The sequence below is a fragment of the Caloenas nicobarica genome, chromosome 3 (assembly GCF_036013445.1).
Source record: "Caloenas nicobarica isolate bCalNic1 chromosome 3, bCalNic1.hap1, whole genome shotgun sequence".
Taxonomy (NCBI): domain Eukaryota; kingdom Metazoa; phylum Chordata; class Aves; order Columbiformes; family Columbidae; genus Caloenas; species Caloenas nicobarica.
Window position 1 is genome coordinate 97,488,676 of NC_088247.1, and position 25,447 is coordinate 97,514,122.

A 25,447-nucleotide genomic window follows, 5' to 3' on the forward strand; every position below is an offset into this window, starting at 1 on the left:
CTGAAAAATGAGATATTTTTAGCATTTTCCCCCTGCTTTCCTATACTACTTAAGATACCTAATGGTTTAACATAAGCCTAGTTCTCAGAGACAATACTCGATATTCTTTGCCACATTCACAGGAGCTAAAAAAATCACATTTCCACTTACCTTTTGGCCCAAAGAAGTCTGATTTTTTTGGATTGGCAGTTTCCAATGGATCCCTAGAGAACATGCACATATTTCCCTCCCCGCTGACAGCCTAGCAGTTTGAGTGTTCTCCTACAAGGTGTGGGGCTACTCAAGAGAATAGATGCCACATGAGTTTTTAAGTCAGTGTGACTTGGGTGTTGTATTATATTTTACGCATCCCTATTAGGCAATCCTGTTAGTCTACACTGAGTGAGCCCCCCCAGGAGGTGGAAGTAGAATGCTTCATCAGAGTCCAGTTTGGGTTTAGTTGTAAGTTACAACCAAGGTGAGAGATCTTTATGTACCTACAAAGCTAACAGGCAAAAACTTGGGCATCTATCAACTCAAAGAGAAAATCTGAAGTTTTGATGCTCTCACTGTTTTATAACTTCTAGCTAGTTCCTATTTCATGCATCTTCACCTTCCTTGATCTAGGCATTACAGAGCTTACAAACAAACAGGAAGCAAATACTGAAGTTGGACCCATTCTCTGGAGCCAACACCACATCCCTGACTTTGGGCTTGTTCCTCCAGCTCCTTACCATGCTTTTTCAGTGCTTGCCCTGGGGTGATCCCTAGATCCAAAAAAATGCCCTGCAGGGACCAGTGCTTGGGAACTTCCCATGTGGCTGAAAGCCTGCAGAGAAGCTGTCGGTGAGCACAGCAGCCAGGCAGCCAAGAGAGGCTGCAGTGTGGCACCATCCAAACTGCTAGGCCAGAAAAGAGGTTTCCAACCCACCACTCTGCCAGCATTCCTTGGGAGGTTACCAAGCTCAGGGTGATCAGTTCCTTTGTTCCTGATTTTGTTGTGAAGGGAGAGAAGATCTGCATTGCTGGTCTCCAAAATTCTCATACCCAGTTGTTGGTTTTTTTTTTTTTTTCTTTAACTCACTGTGGCCTCACAACCCACAAAGTGGGAGCCCCAGCATCTGCAAAGAAAGGGACTCAGGAAAAAAATAGGAATTTCTTTCCAGTTACTCCTCTTTCCAGATTTCTTTAAAGACAAAACAATGACACAACAGTGGTTCTGTGCCTACGTGGAGAACACGTGCATTTCTTTAGGAGTGTCTCCGACAATGGTTTTTTGCCTGTGTGAACACCGGCAAGACACAGCACACAATAAGGACTCCCACTTACAACCCCCCTGCATAGTTCATTCTGACAGATAACCCAGAGGTAGAAGGGCTGTTCCCATTGCTATCATTTCCATGCAATTGCATTGATGTCCCTGACAATGTGCTGCTTGGAGACAACTTATAATCTGTTAAACAATTATTCCTAACATAAGAAAATATTAAATAACATCCACTGAGGCAAATATTGCCTCTCCATCTGCAGGGACACAGGGTCCCAGAGGCCAGGAAACAGCTGTGGCTTTGCTGCACAACAAGCACGAGGGATGCTCCAGTGAACTCTTTGAACTCTTTGCCTCTTTGAGGCAAAGCCTCTTGGGGACTCACAAGTGGGTCAACAAGGCCAGGAAAGGAGTTGGTCAGAGGAAGACCATGAAGAAATCCACTGCTAAATTCTCTTCAAAGGCAGGGGGTAAAATGTACATGTGATAGTTGCAGTACTCAAACTATTTAGCGACTTGAGGCACCTCTTTAAAAGGACTCAAAGGATTCCCTTACCAGGAAATCAATTTCTATCACAAAGTCAATTGGGTTAGCAGCATTGCCTGGCCTGAGGAGAAGTTGTAAGCATCATTAGTTCTTCTTATCAGCTCCAAGAAGAATTGAGCTAGGAACTGAAGAGGGCAGGCTCATATAAAAGACCTGAGATTCTGGCTTGTGCTGTATTTGGCACAGTCTGAGCAAGACCATTGCGGGGCTGAGAAATATGTGGAGGTGCAGCACAGAGTACCTTGTGCTGCAGAAACACAAATAAGAACTGTAGCATCTCAAAGGCAGCCCAGTTACTCGCGTGAGTAGGGCTGGCTTCTATGATGAGCGTCTGCAGCACTGGCTACCTTGCGAAGTGCCCCACTTCACATTTTCTAGTCTGCATTTTCCACAAGTCAGTTCTATTCGCTGCAATATATCCACACATCAGCCTCTACACACTCAAATGTCAGACCCGTTTTGGATTATCACTTTAAACTAGTCACAGCAACTTTAAAGCAACAAGAAAAACATTTTAACTCCTTCCAAAGTGTAAGAGCGGATTTTGCTCAGTCACTGAAACCAGTATTTTCCTTCACCCACAAAATATACTATCACAGAAGAATCAGAAAATGTCTTTCCAAATAACAGCGATCCTTTCACAACAGCAAGTCTCTAGAACACCCAGCTTCACCAAAACTACCGTATCTCCTGAATCTTATTGCTACATATAGCGCTTTATTTAACAGAAGCAATCCATCAGCTCAAACCTTTAAAATGCCTGAGGACAAGAAGCACCTCACAAACGTGTTTATCAGGACCAGCTGACTGAGGTCACCTCCATGCCAAGAACGAGGAGCAACTTACTGAAATGCTTCCTCCCTACCATTCCCAGCCTCTCCTGCAAGGTGGACCTTGTCAAGCTGAGATCTCCACCTCTCTCCAGAGGCCAGCACATCAATTCTTCCTTCTATGTCCCTTCAGTGACGCACAAGCCCACTTCTGGGACACACTGACAGAAGGTCAGACCAGCAGGCAGACGTGTTCCCACACTGCTGCAGCACAGGGGAAGCACACCGGGGTGACCAAGAGCAAACCTCTGCTCAGTGACCTGTAGCACAGACCTTGGTAACAACAGACGCTGGTGCCCACTGCACTTTCAAACATGTATGCAGGTCTGTCAAAGCCCCCCAGAAGCACATTCAAGTTGGTGTTATACACAAATGTCATTTAAATATATTAATATATTTTCCCACGGTCATCGCACAAACACAAAACTCATAAGATTTCCTCCTTATTTATTCCCCGATTAGTGAAAGGAGAATCAGGTTCACTATGATGGGAAGACTTGCTCCTTGTCAAACTTGCTAATTCTCCCATCAGCCTCCAACAGATGAGAAACTGGCCTCCTCATTCCAGACCACAGCCTTCATCATGTTGGGTGAGGATATAATGATGCTGGTTATTGGTCTTTTTCTTTTTTTTTTTTTTTTTTAATGTCTCCTCAATCTCTTCCAGTGGATCTTCACTGGAGCAAACCTAGACCTGCAGCATTAGAAACCACAAACCACTATTACAGCGGAACTAAAAGGACTGCTTAGTAAATACATTTCTTTCCCTACCTCTGGTCACTGGGGGCAGGGGTGGGGGATACAGCCTCCTTAGCTACTGTTCCATCAGCTGGACTTAACAGCAGCACAGGTCCTGTGTCACAGCCAGCCTAGGGATGTGCAGCAGGCAAAAATCATCTGCAGCTGTCTTATGATTAAAGGTTGTATCATAAAGCTTAAGTACAAGGGACAGATGAATTTTTAAACAATTCTGGCATTTACAAACCAGTGCATCAGAAGGGGCATCATTTAGATATGGGGAAGAAAAAAAGAGATGGTTTCATTTTTTATGAGGAATGCAATGCATGGAAATACAATGTTGTTTATAAGTAGACTTCAACAATTCGCAAAGGATAAGGGTATATGAATTTTTGCTCATGTTTAGTCTTAGCTTTGAAAAAAAGTAAAACAGCAGCATCTAGTCACACTGATTAGTTACATTGTTCAAATGTTACCTCTGAAGTCAAAATATGGCCCTAAATCAGTACAAGTAAGTCAAATTGAATTTCAAGCATCTATTCAATCCTTTCTTTGCAGAGATGGGTTTGAAGCCTCACAATTCAGGGGAGAAAGACACGGGAACTAACCAAATTTCCATCTTAACAGAAGTGCTGAGTACAGAGCTGCTCAAAGGACCAAAAGACTATTCTTACGGTAGAATAAAAGTAATAAGACAAAATTCTGCTCTTACATCCACATTCTCTTGCAGAAGTCAATGGCATTACACGGATAAACACATCCCCTCAGTATCTCCTTGTATTCATTACTAGAGTGGGAGTGTGCCAATGTTTAAATATCCCATTGAACAACTTGATCTCTCTTTAAAATAATGATATATGGTGTCAAAAATGTACATCCTTAAGATCAAGACCAAACTATTTTAAGCCATAGCCTCACTCTAATACAAACCAACATATTACAAAAGCCTATAGATAGGTTCATTTGGGCTTACATGTTTTATAAAAGTTTTATATAACTATTTATTTTACAGAAACAAATATGGATTTAAAAGGTCCTTGGGTGATACAGCATGAACACAATCCACTACATGCAGGCATTTCATGCTTTAGTCAAACTTGACTTACACCGTCATGTGTACTCAAAGTACAGTGCAAGGACAGGCTGAAAACTGTTTTTAAAAATGTATTTCACCATACCACAAATAACAAAAGCAAGACTAACCAAAACAACAACTTCAACTGACTCATTTTGAACCATTACAGAAAATGAATGCTAATTTCAGCCAGCAATATAGATAAAAACTACTGGTTCCATGTCAACATTTGTTATTTTGCACTGTTAGAGCAAATATGTCACAGTAGGTCTCTACCATAAGGAAAGTTTAAATTGAAAAGAATACATCCTTCCAACACTAGCAGCTGTAAAATCTTCATAATTATCCGTATGTTTTAAAAATAAAACAAATTAGTGCAGAATAATGGAACAAGAATAGCTGAAATGGAAAGTGCACAAAAGCAGTCGTAGGTATTTTATGTATAGCATCATTCCTTCCCCGTCCCTGAAGTACTGTCCACACCAAGAAATTAACAACAACAAAAAAGGACATTTTGACAAATGTGACATTAGCATGAGATAATTTTCAGAAATTAGAAAGATCATCAGTAGTAAGAGTCATACATTGCACCATTCTTAATAAAGGACAAAAATACTCTTTAGCAGTGAGACTTCACCATTTAATTGGCTGGGATTTGGTTTGGTTTGGTTTTTTTCCTCCCACCTCATCTTAAAAGAAATCAAGGAAAAAGCATGTTTTAGTTGCATCAATTATATGGGTCTTCCATCAGTTTAAAGAAGCCTATTGATTTACCGATTATAGCTACAGCCATCAAAAGCCTTAAAAGCATTTGACAAGACCTAACTCTCTGCTCACTTTTAGCTATACGAGTCACAAAAATGCATTAACACATTCTCCAATGAATGGGTTTCATTAAGATTTGTTTTATGATCTTGTTCTAGGATTTAATGCAGAAATGGATTGATACGTTGAATTATCACAGTAGAACTTCTTGAGCTTCCAGAACATTAATTTTAAAAAACATTATCTATCATCTCTGTGTTGTACTTTTTTTTCTATCTATAAAAGTCATTTTAAGGAAACCAAGTCATACATTTCTAAATGCATAAAGATGCACACACAAAACTAGAAGCTTCTGGTCTAGTAAAAGCCAGACAAAAAAAAAAATTATATTCAAATCAAGTGATACTGAGAAAAAAAAAATTCTTGATAGTGAATAGATATTTCAATGTACTGACCAATTATATGAAAAACATGGATGAAAATAAAAGCACCTCAACATTTGTTAACTTCGAAAAGAACAAAGATCGAAAAGAAACAACACACTTTCCTTTGTTTCATTCTCAGTTTGGGAACACGCGCTTAACATGGAACCTACAGGCTGCTCCCTTATGGTTTTTGAAGGTCTGCTGCTTTCGTGGCCAAATGTCTTGTTTTAATCAACACCAACAGACAGACCTACACTCACGAACTTCACTCAGCCAAAAGTGATTTTACAGGAAATCTTGAATAAACTGGGTCTTCCAGGATTAGATACAAAAGGGTACAGACTCCAGATCAGCCACTGGATGCCAGATTTGGAGCGGATAACATTCACTTTGCCTTGCACAGGGTCAGCCATGGTAACGGCAAGAGAAACAGAATTTCAGCTAAAGGCACTCTATACATATAGCACCATCTTACTGCTGATACAGCAGTTTTTCATGTGCTTTTTGCAAGGTTTAACTCTGGCAAAGAGCCTTCCATACAACAGAACAGAAGCTTTCTCCAGGCCAGACTCCTCTATTCCATTATCTTGGGGGGTTTTTATGCTGAAATTAACCCACTGAACTCTGGAAAGTAGATGAGACTTTAAACCGGGAGCATGGAACAGAAAACCTCCTGCATACCTGCTACCGTCTTCCAAGTCAACTCCTTTGGGAGCTTTAAGAACTGGAACAGCTTAACCCAGACATTGCATCTCATAAGGAATACCTCAATATTGCTCTTCCCTATGCACAGTTAACTTTGTCCTTTTCAGTACTTTCATGTCTAACACACTCACTAAAATGCATTTCCCTATTCAACAGAACCTCACTAGATCACACTAGAATGTAATTTACCTGCAGCACAAGGCTTCTGAGCTGGTCCTCTGCAAATACTGAATTTCACCCAGTGCTGCTTGTAGATTCATTGAAAATTATGGAAATTTATGAACTGTCAGGAAACCAAACATATCGTATCAAAAGGAAACGGAAAACTATACCCCACCACGAAAATGTGCTTGCTGATTTCAACAAAAGTAGCCCTGTTCCCAGTATGAAAATACGTTATTGATGACTGATGGTATTTACTGAAAGCGTTGCAGTAGTAGGAGGTACCCCAGCATTGCCCAGGACCTGCGTACCCCTGGCACATCACATACAGAAGAACGATGCAGAGTTTGGCACATTTATACACATGTTCCCTACCAACACAACAGCTCAGTAGTCTGAAAGCGACAGACATGGGGTGTCAAACTCATTTTCACCAGGGCCCACATCAGCGTCTTGGTTGCCTTCAAAGGGCCAAATGTCATTTTAGGACCGTATAAATGTAGGAGCGAGGCGGATGCATCCCCTGGTGAAAATGAGCTTGACATCCCTGTGACAGACCCACAGCAATTAAGACAGCAAACCCTGCCTTGGGGGAAGCTGCTGGATCCAAACCGCTGCAGCTGCAGCCAGGTCTGCATCTCCATACTGTGCTGCTCGCTGCTATAGGCTTTGAAGGGAAGGTAGGCAGGGCCAGGTTGCAGCAGACACAGCACCATCAGGTTAAGGATCCTTTGCAAACATTTCATTTAAATGAAGATTTCATTCAAGTGCAAAAGTATGACAATAAAACTAAGTTTAGTTCTTCATTCTCTATTAGTTTCCTTTGCATTTCTCTCTAGCTGAACACAAAAACATTTTTTTTTCAGTTTCAGAGCTGTTTATTATAAAGTTAATTTATTTCCTAGGTCTCAGGCAATGGTACAAGGTTAGGTGCTCCAGGTTGCAGAATGTTTATTGTACTGGGACTTTATAGTCTCCAATGGAAGTAATGCCATAAATCATGGAAACGTCTGTTATTCTCAGGATTTGTGTCTGAAGGTGCTTTTTCTCTCCCTCTACAGGGAACTCACTGCATTCTCCATCAAAGGGTGCAGGTTTGCTTCCATACCTGACATCTCCTTGGTGTATTCCCAGGGGATTCAGTGAAAGCAAGACTAAATTCACACAAGCCTTGTGCCCTTTAACCTCCCCTTCTTCAAAATTCCTAATTTTGTCAATAAATCAGAAAAGCATCTGTGACTTTCCAAAGCCATGTAAACACAGGACTTGCTTTTGCCATCCTTACACAAACACAATTATCACGTACCTCAGTGAGAATTTTGACCATGGAAGGACTGCAGAATCTAGCTGGCATTTATATAAACTGAGAAGTATTTCTGTCTCCAGTTATTGATAAAGCACTGGAATATCACAAAGTATCAGTATTCTCTATAATGCACTGCACCATTTGAATTGGGTGCCTTGACCATGAACCAGGATTATAACTGCTATTGTTATAGTGCTTGTATACTGCGAGTGTATTACATTACCCGAGAAAAACATTAATATCACATTAGCCGTAACCATCAGAGGCTAGTTATTCTTTACATACTGCACTGTTTTACAGCATGGACTCATTTTCTGTCCCATTGGGTGTTCTGGTCTTTAAATATTTCAATGCTTCAAACAAATTTTTGTCAACCAAGCACTACAGGCAACATTTATTTTTCTAGCTCTACATGGCTAGTATAGAAACATGACTTTTAGGCATTAAATACAAGACAAGCAGGATTATGGTGTCACTCATTTCAAAGAGGAAAGGACCTTAACTTCACACTTCATCCAAAGTTCTTCTTGTGAGAAGAAATCACAGGGGACCAGATGAGGTCCACAGGTCTAGGTGGATGACATTATATATTCTTTCCAGTGTGTGCTGTCATAAGGCCATTCCATCCCAGGATGGGCTGAGAAATTCTCAATTCCTTCTTTACTCCAATATGTGGAGAGGAAATATTGTGCAGCTTCTAACCCTAGCATAGCTCTTTTGGCTGGCACTTAGTGCATGAAAATCTGTCTCAGTTGATTTACAACCTAAGAAGCAGCTCCTGTTCCTAATAACACTAAAGGAGATGATTCAGACCAACAGAGTTTGAGGTGAGTCTTAATGCAGATGGTGTGATATAGACACGAACAAAATACTAACCCTAACAGAACACCTGCATGCCAAAATACACTGCTATTACCTTTAGTCATTGAAGGTGCATCAGCTTACCAGCCTCACAACCAATATGAAAGGCTGCCCAAAAAATTCCCTGTTAAACCACTGGTTAAAAATGGTATAATTAGTACTGTCCTTCAAGCAATGCTTCCAAAAGAGGCTGCTTGCCAATTACTTTGTTATTACAACAGGGTCTCTTTCACTAACACCCCCTGCCTTGAAATATAACACATAACAAGAATGTGTTTTCCTCAGTTCACCTGTGACTGTGGATGGATGTCATATAAAAGCACCTTTAAGGGAAGCACTTATTCAGTAGCTGTTTCTGTTCTATGAACAAATTCCTCTCCTTTCAAAGGGAATCCTTCCCAAATCAGGAACATTCCTATATGTGTATCAACTCAGTATCTGCTGGCACTACCTAACCTGCTTGCATGTGCCAGCAAATACAGTTTGACAACAAGCCCAAGGTTTATTTGGCAAATCCCAAATGGCCTACATAGTTTCATTGTGGGTCACACTACTACCCAATCGAATGAAACCAAGAAAGGGGAGCCAAACCTCAAGCTTTATGGGCCCATTTAAGCACTCATCCTGTGGGCATCCCAAATCATCTCAAAGGCCAAGCAGGCAGGCCAAGACAAGACAGGCAACAAGGAACTGGCATGTTTCCATACTTCCCTTGTGCTGGCCAGCACAGCCCTGCCTGACGAGAAAGGACACAATCTTTGTCTCCGAAAGAGACGGAGGTTAGAAGAGGCTGATGGTCCCACATTCAAATTGATTCACACAGCCATTGTATGTGACAGCATCACATTTACAGCAAAGCTGGACTGGGTCTAGCAAAAACTAGAAGGCACATTGCAGAAGAAATGGGCTTCTAAACCTGAGTCGCTTCCCTAAGCTTCTCCTAATAAATCTGAACCGCACATCTCCTTCTACCAGGTTTAATCTAAAAACTAACTTGTATTGCTTACAGCCCTCAGGACTTGCTGAGTATTTGGAAATGGAGTGCTGTCATTTTACCTGTGGTGTCTAGCACCACGCTCTGTTATGACACCTTCTTAATGATGGGGAAAAAAGAGGAAGATACAGAGTATAGCTTCTGCTGCATGATTCCCTCCTACCTCCAAACCTCAACTGATTTATTGCATCAAGGTTTTGGCACTGAAAGTCAAAAGACAAAATTGGTTTTTAATGAGGAAAATAATCTACAAACTCAATACAGTTTTGAGAAAAGCCTTAAATAACTGGTGTTGGAAGATTAGAGAAGCAGCCTGAAGTTGATGCAATGTAACATTTCATTTTCTAAAAAGAGGGCAAGATTCACTGTAAGAATAGCAAGTATTTTTCAGGAATGCAGCTTCCGACCCCTTCTACAGGAAAGTTGCAGAAACCACCTATAAAAAGAGCCTCGCAATTTTATGTGAAAATATGGTCTTATCAAAGGCTATTTCTTCAGTAATAGTGCCCAATCGGAAAAAAATTGAAAATAATTCTTTGAATAATTGGAGATTTTAGCTGCTTATCAAGAGGGTTGGTTTTGCCTTATCAGAACTGACTACATTTGTAGTTAAATCATCTTCAAAAGGAGCTTGATCCTGTGATCCTGCGTATTCTCAATCATAGTAGAAGTTCTTAATGCCTTAAGTAACGCCACTGATGTCAATGGAAGCATTAGAAATGGCAGAACTTAGGCTCATAGCTTTAAAAAAATGCACACGCCCAGGTTTAAATGAATACTTAAACGAATACATGGTCGCAGGCTTACTGAGGGAGCAGCTTTTGTCAAGTCTCTAAGTGAAAGAATCCGGATAGCACTAATGCATATTTGCACGCAATTGTGAAATTCGAGGCATTTTCCACTCCACAGTTTTCCAAGAGCGAGACCTGGTTACGGTGCACTAAGAAAAGAAAAAATTGTCTACCCTCAGCCGTCAAAATGGCAAACTCTGCTCACTTGTGACAAATCTTCCCTTCCAACTCAGAGAGGCAGCCCCAGCCGATCCCCCAGCACCGGGCTTTCCCTTCCCAGAGACCATCTTGAATCCCCGCACCGCGCTCCCAGCCGAAGCCGTCGCGCCCCCGCAGCCCCGGCCGGGAGCCGGACCCCACCGGTGCCCCGATCCCCCTCAACCCCGCGCCGGGTCCTGCCCCGGCGCTGCCCCCGCTGGCCCCTCGGGCGCGGGTCTCGCCCCGCACCGGGCACAGCCCGGCCGGCAGCTCCCCCCGAGCGCCCCGCTCTGCCGGCGCACCTGCAGCCGGAGCCCCGCCGGGAGGCGGCCGCCCCGCTGCCCGGCCCGGGGGGTCTCCGCAGGACTTGGGTGGCGCAGCCGGCCGGCGGCACCGGCTTTGGCCGCCGCACCTGGATGCGTCGCTTCGGCGGAACCGCCTGGGAGCGGCCGGGGCTCAGCGCCCCTCCGCCCGGGGCTGCCCCCGCCGAGGCAGCGGCAGGCTGCTTCGCCCCGGTGGGAGCTCGCCCTCAGCCCCGGGGCGCGGGCGGCGGCGCCTCCCCGCCGCCCCGGTTCCCCCTTACCGTTAGACCTTCGCACGATGTTCTCCAGAAACGTGTTCTGAGGCGCCACCAGCCCTCGCCTTCCCCCGGCCATAGTCGCTCTGCCGGAGCGCGGCGCGGAGGCTTCGCTCAGGGCCGCGCCGACCCGCGCTCTGCCGCGCCGCTCCCCGCGCACCTCATGCCCCCGCCGGGACCGGCGCGGCTGTGCGGCACCAGCCCTCCCGCCGCCCCCCGCGCACCGCGGCCCCGCGCCCGCCGCCGGCCCTCCCCGCAGCGCCCCCTGCCGCCCGCCGCCGCCCCGCGCCGCCGCGCCGCAAGGCCGGTGTTGCAGCGCCATCGTCCGGGGCCGGCGCGCCGCTCGCTGAGGGGCGGCCGGGGGAGCCGTCCGCGCCGGGCACGGAGCCCGCCCGCCCCGGGAGCTCAGAGCCGCCACCGGCAGCGCTCACGGCGAAACGCTGGGGCGCTGCTGGTCCCGCAGCCCGCGCCGCCTGAGGGACCGGCTGCCCGGCGGCCGCGGAGCAGGGGGAGGCGGCGCCCCGGAGGGGGCTCTGCCCGTCAGGGGGCAGGTGGCGCTTCACCGGTGCGCCCCGGGAGCTGAGGAATTCGGCGTGCTTTACAACCGCTGGGAAAGCCACGGCGGCAGCTGCCCGGGTGCCACCTCCGTCCGCCGCCGCCGACACCCCGGAGGCCTCGCTCGCACCTCCCGACCGGCTGCCGGCGCGCAGCGCGCTTGCCTGCGGTTATTGCGGAGCGATATGCGGCCAAACTGATTAACGGCCCGGTGGAAGCGGTGAGGTGAACTATTTAAATGTGACCTTTGACAGGTCGTAAACTCTTTGAAATATTTAATTTTCAGCCGTCTGTCATTCAGGGATTAAACGACTTTGTTCTTTCCCCCTTACCAATTTATCGGGAAATGGAAAATACTCAGATTTCAATTCAAAAGGTGCCTTTTCTTGCTGGCATTGGCACTGACTTGCTGTAACGCCCTGTGTAGCGCAGCACCTTCGGGCTCCGCAGCTCAGGGCACGTTGAAGACACAAGTATGTTTCCACATGATCACACATGGGGAAAAGCTGTTTCTCACAATAAGAGCAAACAAAGCATGGCAAAGACAATGGTCCATGTCACTCAGGCTTTTTAAGTGTTAGCATGGCAGCCAGGCATGTGAGGGAGCTGTGCCACAGAAGCCGCTTTTAAACTGGTCATGAACTGTATAGTGGTCATCCCTGGATGCACTGCCAAAGAGAGACAGCCTAGGTGAGAAAAATCAAGCACCTGAAGTTGCAAAAAAGATACAAATTCTCCCTGAAACGTTGTTGGATTTTGAAAAATCCCATGGAAACATTTATTTGCGTCTTTCTACATGTAAATCTATCCCCAACAACTGTACATACGAAGACCCGCGTTTCTCAGTCCTGTTAGCTTCGGCAGCACAGGCCAAACCTGAAGAGGTCTTAAACTCCGTGGCAATTTCCACAGAAAAGTTATAACTGTAACCTTTGACATTGAATTTACACAACTGTTAACAACCAAGAGTGAGGTTTTGAAAAACTGGGATCCAGAAGACTGTGTTGTTTCTCCTCCAAGTCATTGTGCCAGAGAGCTGGGTAAGTGCACGCTATCTCAGCTCCTGCCAGGCTCTGCAGGAATATCTGCGTCTTGGGGATATCTGGCAGCTGGCATACATTACAGAAACTTTGAGGCCTGTAAAGGAAAAAAAAAAAAAACTTTACACTGAATCAGCAAGTATGCAGAAGTGGGAGCAAGGAGACACAGCACAAGGAAGAAAAGCCATATTTTTTCTGGAACTCCATGAAGTGTGGGCTGGCTGCAGTTAGTGTTGCAATGTGTGGTGCAGTCTCCAGTTACCTACCTCTGGCTATCTAATTTTTCAGAGCATCATGCTCAGTCCCACAAGTTCCATGGCAAAGGTACCATTTTGGCTATGTTGGGGTTTACATCTACCTTATAACATTGCAGATGAACACGTTACAGCAAATCCATGATTTCTCCTTTATCTTCTACCTCGTGTAGACTTTCTCCTCACTGCAAAATATGATTCCTGCTGGAGATATGAATTTTTCACCACTAATGCAGAAGGACACTGTGTTAATGTTTCACCGTGATTATTTTCAATCCTATATGCATTTTCTTGCCATTACTGGTAAATGTTGCAAATGATAGAAAGCTGGAAGCGAAGTCCCACTTAAAGCAACACACGTACCCTGACTTCATTATTAGATGGTTACCTCTCTCCAGCTATCACTTTCGTGGAAAAGTTGAAAACTGGAATTGCTTAATTTGCTTGTTTGCTAAAACCCACTGGAGAGAAATTAATACCTAACACTTCCACTTAAGGCTAATATAAAAGATCACAGTTCGCTATAGAGGACGTGCAGCTGTAGTTCATTAGGCTGCTCTTTCAGCCTGTTGTTTTTTCCTAAAAAAGGCCTCAGGTCAGCACTTGTAGTACCCCAGTAAGTGACTGTCCTGTGGCTGCAGAGCCTTAAGCTACTGTTCCACAGTCACTTTGAGCAGCTGCTGCAGCAAAAAGGACAGATTGGCTTTCATCTAAGCTGTGTGTATTTGTCACCCCACTTGAATTGAAAACCAGCCTGAAAAGAAACCCAGCACTGGTGGTGAATGAGGAAAGGCAGCTGAAAAACCTCCCTTTTTGGCAGCAGCCAGTATTTGTGCCAACCCATTTACTAACATGACTGTGACTTCCAGTGCTGATACACAGAAACATGTTGAAAACTCTGTCATCAATAAAAACATTAATTCTGGACACTGATTTGTGGGAATGTCACTAAATCTCATGGTATCTATGAAATAAAAATGCTGGAACAGGACAGAGCTCCTTTCTTTTGTCTCATCACAAGGTTCATTCCTGAGAGATACTCCTGTAACTTCCTTTAAAAACTTCCCCTTAGTCAGCCATATAGTGTCTCTAGGTTATCTGTTCCAACACCTAACAGATCTCACAAGAAAGTTCTTCCCAAAATACAGCTAAGTCATCTGGTCTTTAAAGCTACAAAAACTCATTCTTCTGCAGACACAAAAATCACTCACCTTTCTGCAAGTTTTCAAATGCATTAAAAGTTGCTATAATGCTTCCCTGGCTGCTCTCACTGCCTTTCAGTCTGAAAAACCTCGTACTTCCAAAGTTGCACAAGACTTTTGCAGTTACACTCTGACGGTTCTTTTGGGACTTGTCGTTTCACTTTCACAGCATCCAATCAGTAAAGAAACACAGTGGTTAGGGAACTCTCATACACGTATTGAAAAGCATTGGTTTTATTCAAGATCTTTTTGATTTCTACCCTATTTTGCACACTACCTTTTGCTCTTTGTAAAAAATAAACAGTCAAATAACAGAGTTATAACAACGCAGAGTTATAACAACGCAAAGTTATAACACGCTGCCACCAACCCCGGAAATAAAAAGAGCGTTTGATCTTTAAATTGAGTTCCATTTTCATACTACCATGTGGCTTTTGCTAAACTGTCAAAATAAAATACATTAATTGATAGGATAACTAATTACAGAAGGTAATGCACAAGTTACTCTGCCATACAGACACTAAATTTAAAAAAAAGGAAATTCTGAATTGAAACTAAGATGAAAAACAACTATAATTTTATTATTTTTTTACATTAAAATCAATAAAGCAGTTATTATTCTACAAATTCTTAACCCCAAAAGTTTGCAGGCTAAGGTCTCCATTTAAGTACACACATACATGAATACCTAGTTGCTTGTGATTAACATTATTTGTTATCTTATAGAAAAAGCAATGGGAAACAAAAATCAGATCTTAAAACTAAAATGAGTCCATAGGTTAACAAGTGCATGTACGTCTATCAAAAGGAAAGAATTTGGGAAAATATCTTACTGAAACTGTTCAATTCATTTCTACAACTCATTTTAACCAAAATGCCACAGACATTGGCAAAGTTCAGCCTGAGGTTCCTAAAGGTCCAATTGTTTCTGCAGTCTGACATGAAATGAACCTTTTAACCCAAAGAAATATCCAGTTGCACATCAGACTGTAGACCTAAGAATTGAGGAATGTTAGTATTCCCAAATAGCCATAACATATTTGTCAAAAAATAAATATGGACACTTTTCCAGATTTGGAATTACTAAATTTTCTCTATACTTTCTATGGGTAACAAATATGGAAAAATAACTTTAAAAGTCCTATGTTCTGAACAGAAGAAAAAAATCTCAAAATAAAACTGATGAGTACACAGCCAGTCTTTTATTTATACATCTAACATTTGGAGTGTGGGCTAACAGGGGAGAACTGTTCCTTCTTAGAACAGCTCAAAAGGGCATAGAAAAATTTTCTCCATTTGAACAGCATGTCCATCTCCATTTATTTCAACAGGAGGTGGCATGCTGTCCTTCCAAATTCGGGAAACTAACAAAAAACACCACCACACAACTTAATACAAAAAACCCCACACACACGCCAATTAGGACATCAGCTACTATCACCGTTCCCCTCACTGCAGATGCCTCTTCCCAACCCTGCCCTGCCCATGGTCTCTCCCAGTCTCAGAACAGAGGCAGTGACCCACTGAAGTGTTATTACCCAGAGGAGGAAAAGACATTAACCACAGTTTCTTTGGTTCCAGGTCTGGTTTTTTTTGTAATTGTGTACTTTGTTTGGCTTTGTTTTTCCTGTGTCTGTGTCAATCTAGAACAAGGCAAAACAAAGCAACTCAAGTGCAGCTTGCTTGAATTATAATAGAATGCAGGGGACCCCACTAAGTAATTGTAATAAATATTTTATTTGCACGCCCTGTGCACATTAAGCCGAGGAACCCAGAGTTCCAGGTGACAGTTTTATGTTAAGTAGCAAGGAGCACTACGGGCTGTATTACTATGCTAAGTTACTGACTGCATTTTTATCTCTCAACTGTGGTCCATAGTCCCTGACTTAACAATATAAAAAATCTACCTTTAATCCTACATGTTCATAATATGCTGTACACAGAATAAAAACAAAAAGTAGCTATTTTAGGCCCAAATTCAGAAAAATAACTCCTAGTTAGGAATATGCTGCTGCTAGCTAGCAGGTCTTCCATCTCTTTTTTTCTTACTTTGTCCCTAAAACATCCCCTTTTAGCCACTATTGTTGATCTAAACCATGTGATTAGCTTTCTGAACAAACTTCGGATTCTACTATACAGCAATTTCCAAGAATGTAATAATACAAAGAAGAATTCCAAAATAACATGGAGTCAGACTCCTCAAATTATAATATATACCCTGAACTCTGTAGTTTAATTTAAAAAGCAGAACAATCTTAAAAACCTCATTGTTCTCTGGACAGGAGCATCCTACCTCTGCGGTTAACAGTGGTAAAGACACTGCTGGTGCCTCTTTTACAGTAGCCTCTCCAAGAAACACACCTCAAAAGGTACGCAGTATAAAACTGTACTCAACAAAGTGAATAAGTTTCTTGCACACGGCTTGCATTTCAAAGCTTTTGCCTTACATGTCCTCAGAATTCCTGTTTTGGAGTTATATATTTTATAAAGTTGATCTCTTACCTCATAACTTTTCTGATGGTATCTGCTGCTTGTAAGATTTCAGTTTTAGAAGGTTTGTCAGCAGGCAGAAACCAGCCCTCCCTCCAAAAAAAAGCCCTACAACAGGGAAGAAAGAAAAAAGGAAAAAAAAAATTTCTCACTTCATTTCAAAGTTGTACTGAGCCTAACATTTCACCATGTATTTGCCACTTACTGATCTTCCTGTCAACAGGCTGGATTACTCCTAGTATTTGCTTTCTGTGTTGACAGAACTTTGTTGCATTCTTTGACAGTGGGAGGGATAAGCAGAATTAGCAAAACAACTCAGGAACATAAATCTAGGGAGGAAGGAAGGGAGGAAGGAAGGGAGGAAGGAAGGGAGGAAGGAAGGGAGGAAGGAAGGGCGGAAGGAAGGGAGGAAGGAAGGGAGGAAGGAAGGAAAAAACCACAAACCACTTTGTAAATAGCTTAGTACTGCATTTTTTAAAAATTTATATATAGTGATTACCATTTTTTTCATTCTAACCTCTTACTGTTATCTTCTGCAGTTGCACTGAGAAAAATTCCTAATTTTTTTTAAAGTTTGATCACACCTTAATAGCATTTTTTCCAGGGCCTTTATTGGCACTGGACTTATATCAGAGTCCTAGTGACTAATATCACATGACCCTAAAGCCTGATGGGCTATTGATTTTTGTAAACACTTGGGATACCTGCTGTGGTTTCTTCACACCTTCTCTAATTTCGGTTAATTTTTTTTACAATATATTCAGCTCGGGCACTGCCAGGTACAACATTCACAAGCAGCTCACATTTTACAGATGTTCATTTATAAATATAGATGCTCTATGAAATTCAAAGTGTTTAAACAAGTAGAACAGGATTCCTTTTTGTACTTCCATTGATTATTTTGAAGCAAAGATTGCTACCAGTTAATTGATACAAAAGCTTCTGTGTAAAGTTACACAGTACACTGAAATATCAGGACACACTTTAAAAAAAGATGCACCGTAATATCCAAACCTATCTCCAGCTACCTAACCAAAATACAGCGTACGGCACACAGGAAGGTGAAGTCAGGGAATGAGGAGATGAGCTGGGACACATACTTGTCAGAAGTAAACATTTATACACGAAACATCAGCAGAAGCATCATCTATCAAAGATGCCTTTAGCAGTTCTGCAGTATCCATAGGGAGTGGATCTCTGGCAGCGGGCTGAGAGTGCAACTCTGAAACTTAGATCATCTCTTTGGTTTTTCAGAACACTAGATGTCCAACATGAAGGGACAACAGGCTCCCAGGCTACAACATATTTGAAGTTTTAATTATGTAGACCCTTGAACCAAGGATAAAAGCCACCTTCATTAAAAGGGATGTAATGTAGATGAAAAACAGTGAATTAGATATGAGCAAGTAAAAGCCTCCCCTCCAGCGTAAGAGTATTAAATACATCAGCTGAGAGTGAATTTAAATCAGTATTTTTCTAAAAACTATTGTGGAAACCAATGATATAGCAAGATCCTAGTGGTATCCACCATTTTCACCCTAAAGTTACAAAAGCATGAGTTTTCGGTTTTCTTCTTGGTTTAACAAACACACTGGCAGAAATGCTCTGAGCTGCTGAATCTTCCCATGGAGAATTTTCCTAGTGTAGACTGACCCTTTATGTATTCATCCATATCCTCAAATGCAAGATTGTGGATTTCAGTTTTACATCTCTGTAATTTTATCTGCAGCAGACAGGACAAGAGAATCATGTTTTCTGAAAGCGTTATATGATAAAACCTGAAGAGCCAGACACAGCCATATTGATTGGCTTGTTGTTGGGTTGGTTTTTTTGTTTGGTTGGTTGTGGGTTTTTTAACAAAACAGACTTAAGAGAACAATTTTTACTCCTATAAAAAATTCAGGGAAATGGTATCATGGTAACAATTTCTATGTACGATAATAAATCTTACATATTTCAGAAAAATTAATTAACAATTATATTTTTATTGCTTGCCAACTCCCTCCTACAGATATTCTCAAAGTGAAACCTCTTGCTTATCCTTCCTGAACTGCATAACCATACTGTGGATCGTCCAATCAGTCAATCAATAGCTACAGTAGGAAAAGATCTGATATCTGAATAGTAAGAATGCTTTGGTATCTACACAGTCCAGTCACACTGGCGGCCAAAATCCAGCATAGCTCCATAACACAAGGATTTCTAAGAAACAGTATATACTTTTCTATAGAAACCATGAGATGGAAAACAAAATTACATACTCCTGTAATACCTGAGGAACCTTCTTTTGGTCACGCACACACTTAAATCACAAAAAGCCAAGCAGGATAAGCTATTGAGAACAAAATTTAGCAGGAGGTGCCAGTATGCTGTAGCATGAAATGTTAGTACAGCCCAGGGTCCAAGATAGAGAGCAAAACAAGCTGCCGCTACTGGTTACTATACCAGACTTTATACTTTTTTTCCATATGCAAAGATATATCATCTTCCTCAAATGAGGTTCTTAACACTGCTACCTTTGGTTCTTTCAAATCCCTCGAGAATACTCCTACAATGACACCGTGTCTCAAACAGATGGGCAGTACAGGGTTACAGTAATTTTACATGGTTTGTTCACATTCACATATTACTGACATTTCCTTTATTCTCCCTTATTTTTCCTAACATTGGTTACATACACTGACTGGAACCTCAGTAAACAGTAAGCTGTTTGGGGCAAGGTTATCTCTTTCAGGATTAGGCACACAACATAATAACATACCAGAGCACAATTTTTAAAATTCTGGTATGTGTTAAAGGGCATTTCTCTCAAGGAAGTGAGTGTTTGGTATCATTATCTGCAAGGAGAAAATCTTGCACAGTATGTTCCTTTTGTAAAGTTACTTCACAGAAGGAAAAGGAGGAGAAAACAAAATAGAAGGGAGCATAAACATTATTAACTCACAGCAAATGGTCACTTTGTCAAGTACAACAGCAACAGACAACCAGACAAGAAAGAATAAAGCATGAGTTTAGCACACATTTCACTAAGTGCATAAAAGCACTTGTTTTGCTTTGCACAAAGCACCAAAAAATTCAGATGCCATGCAGAAGTAAAATTGCATTTCTTATAGAAGTCCAACAGCTTTAAGCATCGGTTAGGTGAGATCTGCTTTTCACTGAACAGTCCTGTGAAAAGTAGTAACCATGCAAAAGACAGGAGAAACAAAGTCAAAGCACAGTAGCTTATCAAAACAATTATAATGCCTGGTTTATTTTTTCTTTTATTTTCTTTTTTTCCCCCCCCGCGGGAAACAACTGGTCCTAAACCCAAAGTATTTGTAAAGAGACGCTGCCATTTCAGCCATGTACACAAGCTATTCATGCATAGACTGAGAATCTTCACTGACAATACTGAATGCCAACGTTACCAAAATTTACTTTGAAGAAGACATAGAAAAACATAAGTAGTTAAATGATGTCCGTAAACTGAATTGCTGAAATGACCTGTTGTCCTGAGTTGCCTATGTAACATGAGGTTAAGCCAGGTAAACTCAGTCTTTTCCCACAGTGTGTCATTATAATCAACTGGACACAGAACCTTCTTTACTTTCTGTAAATGGTACAGCTTACCAGATATTTAGGTTAACTCTAGAGAAATGAAATAATGAGACTGAAAGGACTGATCAGGAACACCTGTCCTTCCTGTCAAGAAAAAGGAGATATTTAGAAAATGTTTCATTTTTCTTCTAAAAGGAAAAAAAACCCCAAACCGTACAGTGTCAGTGGAACTCATTGCTATAGAAAGTCACTGAGAGAAGAATCTACAAGTATGTAAAGGTGGAAAAGATATTTTCATAACACATCTAAAGGAATAGAAATTATAATTTTTTAAAAAGATACCAAGCTTTATACTTCAGAACTTCAATAAATTATTAGAAGAATAGGCTCCTTGCCAAGACAGAATGGAGATTATTGCATCTCCCCCAAAATGAGTTCCTCTGTAGACTTTACTGTTCCTAACTGTCAGGATCAAAGTATTGAACAAGATGGATTTTAGTACTAATCCATTACACTAGTTCTTGGATAAGCCCTCCCTGCAACAAACCAATTCAAAATACTATTTTTAACAGGGTGCCAAGTCCTAACATTCCCAGCTTCATTCAACATATCAACCACCAACACCATACAACACAGTCTAAGTCTCACATTTTAGCAAAGGTTTGGGAAGAGTATGATTTGACCAGCTGGTGGCAGATATTTAAATACAGAAAAGTGTTTATGACTGCGGACGTCCTCAGACTTCTCAAAGAAACTGCAACATTAATTCCCAAGAATAAGTTACCAACTGTCCTTATATAGACAGTCTATGATGCTAACTAAATTGCAAAACAATTCCATCCGGATTTGGAGAGCAGATACCTCTGGAAGTCTAGAACTGGAAGACAACATTACAAAAATAAAACAAAGAAAGAAAAAAATCTCAAATCTCAGTTGGAGGATATTAACAGCAGCAAGTCAGTTAGCAAATGTTTTACTGTTGCATTTCACTGGCCAGTTACAGAACAAATTTTTACTGATTTCTGCCTTAATAAAACATAAATACTAGAATGCAGAAATACTAATAAGTGCCAGGTTGAGAGCAATGGTTTGATTTTTCAGAGCTATAGAAAACCCATGGCTTCCACGATCCACTGGTTCCACTAAAACACGGAGTCTTTGGAAAATGTAAGAACATTGCATGGAAGAGAACAACCACCATCAGTCTGAAAAAAACTAATAAATCTCACCCTGTCCACTCTAAGCCTCCCGCTTACCAACCAGCAGGCAGAAGTTGTGTTTAATATAAAAGAAACACAGTACTTGATGGATGACACCTATATGTTTTCCAGCAGAGGAGTGAACAGGCTCTAAGCAGCGTAACTCATCTGAAATTACCTTGATTCCAGGCATGCTTTTCTTAATGTGTTTATGAAGACAAAGAGGACACTTTTCTTTATTAAACATTCATACCAAAGGAAATTATAAATCTTTACATTAGAGCACAAGTTTCCAGGCTGGATATTGTCCAAAGGGTTCACGGTCATCTCATTTTCTCTATGTTTCACACAATACACATTATACAGTCATAATTTTTCCCACGAAGTATTGCGAATTAATCTGAACTGTTTCTAAAAGGTTCTAAAAAGACACAGATTTTATATTGTATAAAGTGAAATTCCCAAGCTAAGTAACTGTCAAAATGCTCTTTCCAGAAAGGCTGAAAGTGTAAAACTGTCACCATATGATAAAAGTACCGCATGTGACCTGCGGTACTTTCCATGAGCTAGAAACATCGTAGGTGAGATGGACAGAACATACAAGAAAGACATTGAGCTGCTGGAGTGAGTGCAGAGGTGATGAAGCTGGTAAATGGCCCGATGAGGAGCAGTTGAGGGAACTGGGGCTGTTTATCCTGGGGAAAAGGAGGCTAAGGGGAGACCTTATCGCTGTCTACAACTACTTGAAGAGAGGTTGTAGCATGGAGGGTGTTGGTCTCTTCTCTCAAATAGCAAGTGACAGGACAAGAGAAAATGGCCTCAAGTTGCACCAGGGAGATTTAGATTGGTTATTAGGAAAAGTTTCTTCCCAGAAAGGGTTGTCAGGCACTGGAACAGGCTGCCCAGGGAAGTGGTGGAGTCACCATCCCTGGAGGGGTTTAAAAGACATGTAGGTGAGGCTCTTAGGGACATGGTTTAGTGGTGGACTTGGTAGTGTTAGGTTAATGATTGGACTCAATGATCTTAAGAGTCTTTTCCAATCTAAATGATTCTACAGTAATATAGGCATGTGAAACCATCTAGTGTTTTAAGAAATTATTTTGTTGTGTATCAACAGTCTTTGCTTTCCCAAGGCTCGCCACTCAACAGTTAATACTATCACTGTCCCCCACTGCAAGAAAATAATAATGAATTGTAGGAGTCCACAGTCTAAGAGCCTGCTTTTAAGCAATGAATTCCCAGAACCTGCTCTAACCAAGACGATTGCAAGAGGCCTCAAACCTGCATGGAGCAACCTCAGAAGTGACGTGGGTTTGAAGCTCAGTTAATTAACGCATAGTGAAAGCTGTTTCCCTTTGAGCTTCTGTTTTTAATAAATCCTTTCAGCAACTCTATTAAAAGGAAGAAGCAACCGCTTCACCTTCCTTGTTTGCAACCTCTTCATTCCTTAATTCCCTCTCTGTTGCAATCCACTTCGCACTCCAGCAATCCCACCCAAACACAACCTTTCTCTCCAAAACTGTGACTCTGGGAAGTTTTAAGAAGAAATGCATAATCTCCAAGAATGAAAAACTGGCTCATAGAAGAAAAAAAAAAAATTTTTAGACTGGCCCAAGACATACCTTCTGAATGCATTGGTTACATTGCTACCCTCCATGGCTTATGTTTAGAAAGAAAAAGGATTCTTTATATGTAGTTTCTGAAACAAATTCAGGACCAATCTCACAAAAACACCCAGCCTACTTCAGCACACAACATCTAATCAAGGAGCACCCAGATACTGAATGTGACAGAGAAGCTATGGAGGAAGGGGAAAATAAAATAAATTAAATTTTTAAAAAAGGGGGGGAAAGACTTCTATACAAGAGAAGGCATATTCCAAGGCAAGCCAACTTTAAGATCACATAGGGAAAAAACTCACTACACACATCTGCTAATATTTAAGTGTTTAACTTCGTGAATCTATACTCTTTTAACATACCTCTGAAATGCAGTTTTAACAGCAGCCACGTGAATAACTGAAGCAAAAAGGGGCAAGCTCTTAAGACAATTCTCCTCCCAGTCATACCGACAAGGAATCTTCCTTCCTCTCAGGAAGGAAGACAAGACCTGTAACAACATAGTATTCCTGAAAACTGTAACAGCTTATTAAAATTTTCAGTGGCTTTATCAGTTATGAACTGACAGACATATGCAGTCATAATGCTGCATGTATGCTCAAACCTCACATCCTTAGAAAATAAAGCTAAAAACCCTGAAATGCTCCGTTCTGAGAGAACTAAAATAACAAAGCCCAATTTCCTGCAAGTTTTCCTATTGATTTTGCATCTACCAAGTGCAAACCTTGGTTGAAGATTTTCCTGTGGTTCTGGTATTTGTGAGTGCTTTCTCTTATGCGAGTGCTTTTGCGTACATTAAAATGTGAGACTGCATTACAGCTTTTTTTCCTTCAATTGTTGAGGCATTTGCAGGTCGTCAACCATCTTTGCTTCTACCTTCTTCCTAGTCTTTCTTTCCAGCTCTTGGAGAAAGCAGACAGCAAGCACACAGGTGTCAGAACTTATTTTCTCCCATTGTTGATGGTCAGCTACCAGAAGCTGTCACAAAAATGGTTCTTTAAAGACCACAATATTCCCAGAGCAGCAAGAATCTTGACGATATTTTTTCACCATGTTCAAGAAAGCAAAACATAGAAAAGTGTAGGATTTGACCATGCTGGGCTGATTTCAAGACAAGTATCAAACAACAGCTCCCTACAAACATGGCAAACTACATCATGTCACAATCCTACTCTAAAGCACTAGGGACACTTAGCAGTCACAAGGAGGGACACAAGTAGTCATTTTGCCTTAGTATCACTGCAAGAAAGCAGCTGTACCATTCTGGCTAGCACTCTTGTATCAATCAACCCATCAACTTGGGGCAGACAGCTGCAAGGACAAAGTTTGGCAGGAACGGCTGAGATCTGACAAAGTAGAATGGATTTTGTCAGACAGTCCTGTTTGGCACATGAGACTTGACTACAACAGATAGCAATGGTAACTTTAACAGCTGAGCTTATACTTTGTCCCCACATCAGGAAATCAGACAGCAATTTACCACGGCCTTACTAAAATCACTTTTAAAACATATTTAAAGTATAGCCACGATGACATTAAATGTATTTGCATAGAAACAAGCGAGACTATCACATCTCCAGATTAAGTAACAAGACTGTTCCCATATTGTAACTCAGCCTCTATCTTGAACCACTCTCAGCCTTTTTTTTTTTTCCCCCCTCTTAAAACCTGGACATTTTGATAAGAGCTGGATAGTGACACCTGAGCACCCGCTAACACACTAGAATTACATTAATGAAATAAAAAATAAGTAATTTCAGGCACTTGGAAAGAAAAAGCAGCACTACTTCGCACACGCTTCACAGCACCTGGAACTACAAGCTGCCCGCTTGTGGTACCGTCTCCCTGTGCCCTCAAAGCCCTCAGCCTGACTTGACCCTGGTTTGAAGCGTTCCGAGGAGCCGTGACTGGGAGGGCGGCCCCTCCGGCCGGAACAAGCCGCTCACCGCGCCAGCCTCCCCGCAGCCGGCAGCGGCTTTTACAGCCGTGGCCCGCCCCACCCCGCAAGGTGACCGCCCGCCCGCCTCACGCCGTGCTCCAGCGCCCCAGCCTCACCCGGCCGCTGCCCCACAGCCGGGCCCCACGCCCCCTCCTCTCCCACACAGCCCCCTGGCTGCCGCCGTGGCCCCCCGGCACCTCCCGCCCGTCACCGCCAGCCGCAGCACCGCCAACCGCCACACCACCCCTCCGGGATCCCTGCGCCGCCAGGGGAAATAGTCCCCTCTCCCCTCCGTCCCCGCCCGCCCCGGGGGCCCCACGGCGCGGCGGAGAGGCCCCGCTATCGGAGCGGACAGTATTCTCCCGCCGCGCCTCCGGGGCTCCGCCGGC

General features: G+C 42.4%; 1 protein-coding gene and 1 long non-coding RNA gene across 3 annotated transcripts in view; both read right to left on the reverse strand.

Moving 5' to 3' along the window:
• The window catches only part of KCNH1 (potassium voltage-gated channel subfamily H member 1), a 178,155-nt gene extending 166,856 nt beyond the window's left edge, over window positions 1-11,299 (reverse strand). Inside the window, exon 1 of the mRNA XM_065631601.1 lies at window positions 11,227-11,299. Coding sequence (XP_065487673.1) covers window positions 11,227-11,299 — 73 coding nt within the window. The remainder of the gene's footprint in view (window positions 1-11,226) is intronic.
• A 1,249-nt stretch (window positions 11,300-12,548) lies between these two features.
• Window positions 12,549-25,045, reverse strand: LOC135987152 (uncharacterized). Of its 2 annotated transcripts, XR_010605969.1 has the most exons (4): window positions 23,844-25,045; window positions 23,482-23,609; window positions 16,774-16,869; window positions 12,549-12,912 (listed from the first exon to the last, which is right to left on the reverse strand). It is a non-coding gene; the product is annotated as an uncharacterized LOC135987152 (long non-coding RNA). The 2 variants fall into 2 exon arrangements; XR_010605968.1 differs by having other exon boundaries at window positions 23,482-25,039.
• Between the last annotated feature and the right edge of the window lie 402 nt (window positions 25,046-25,447).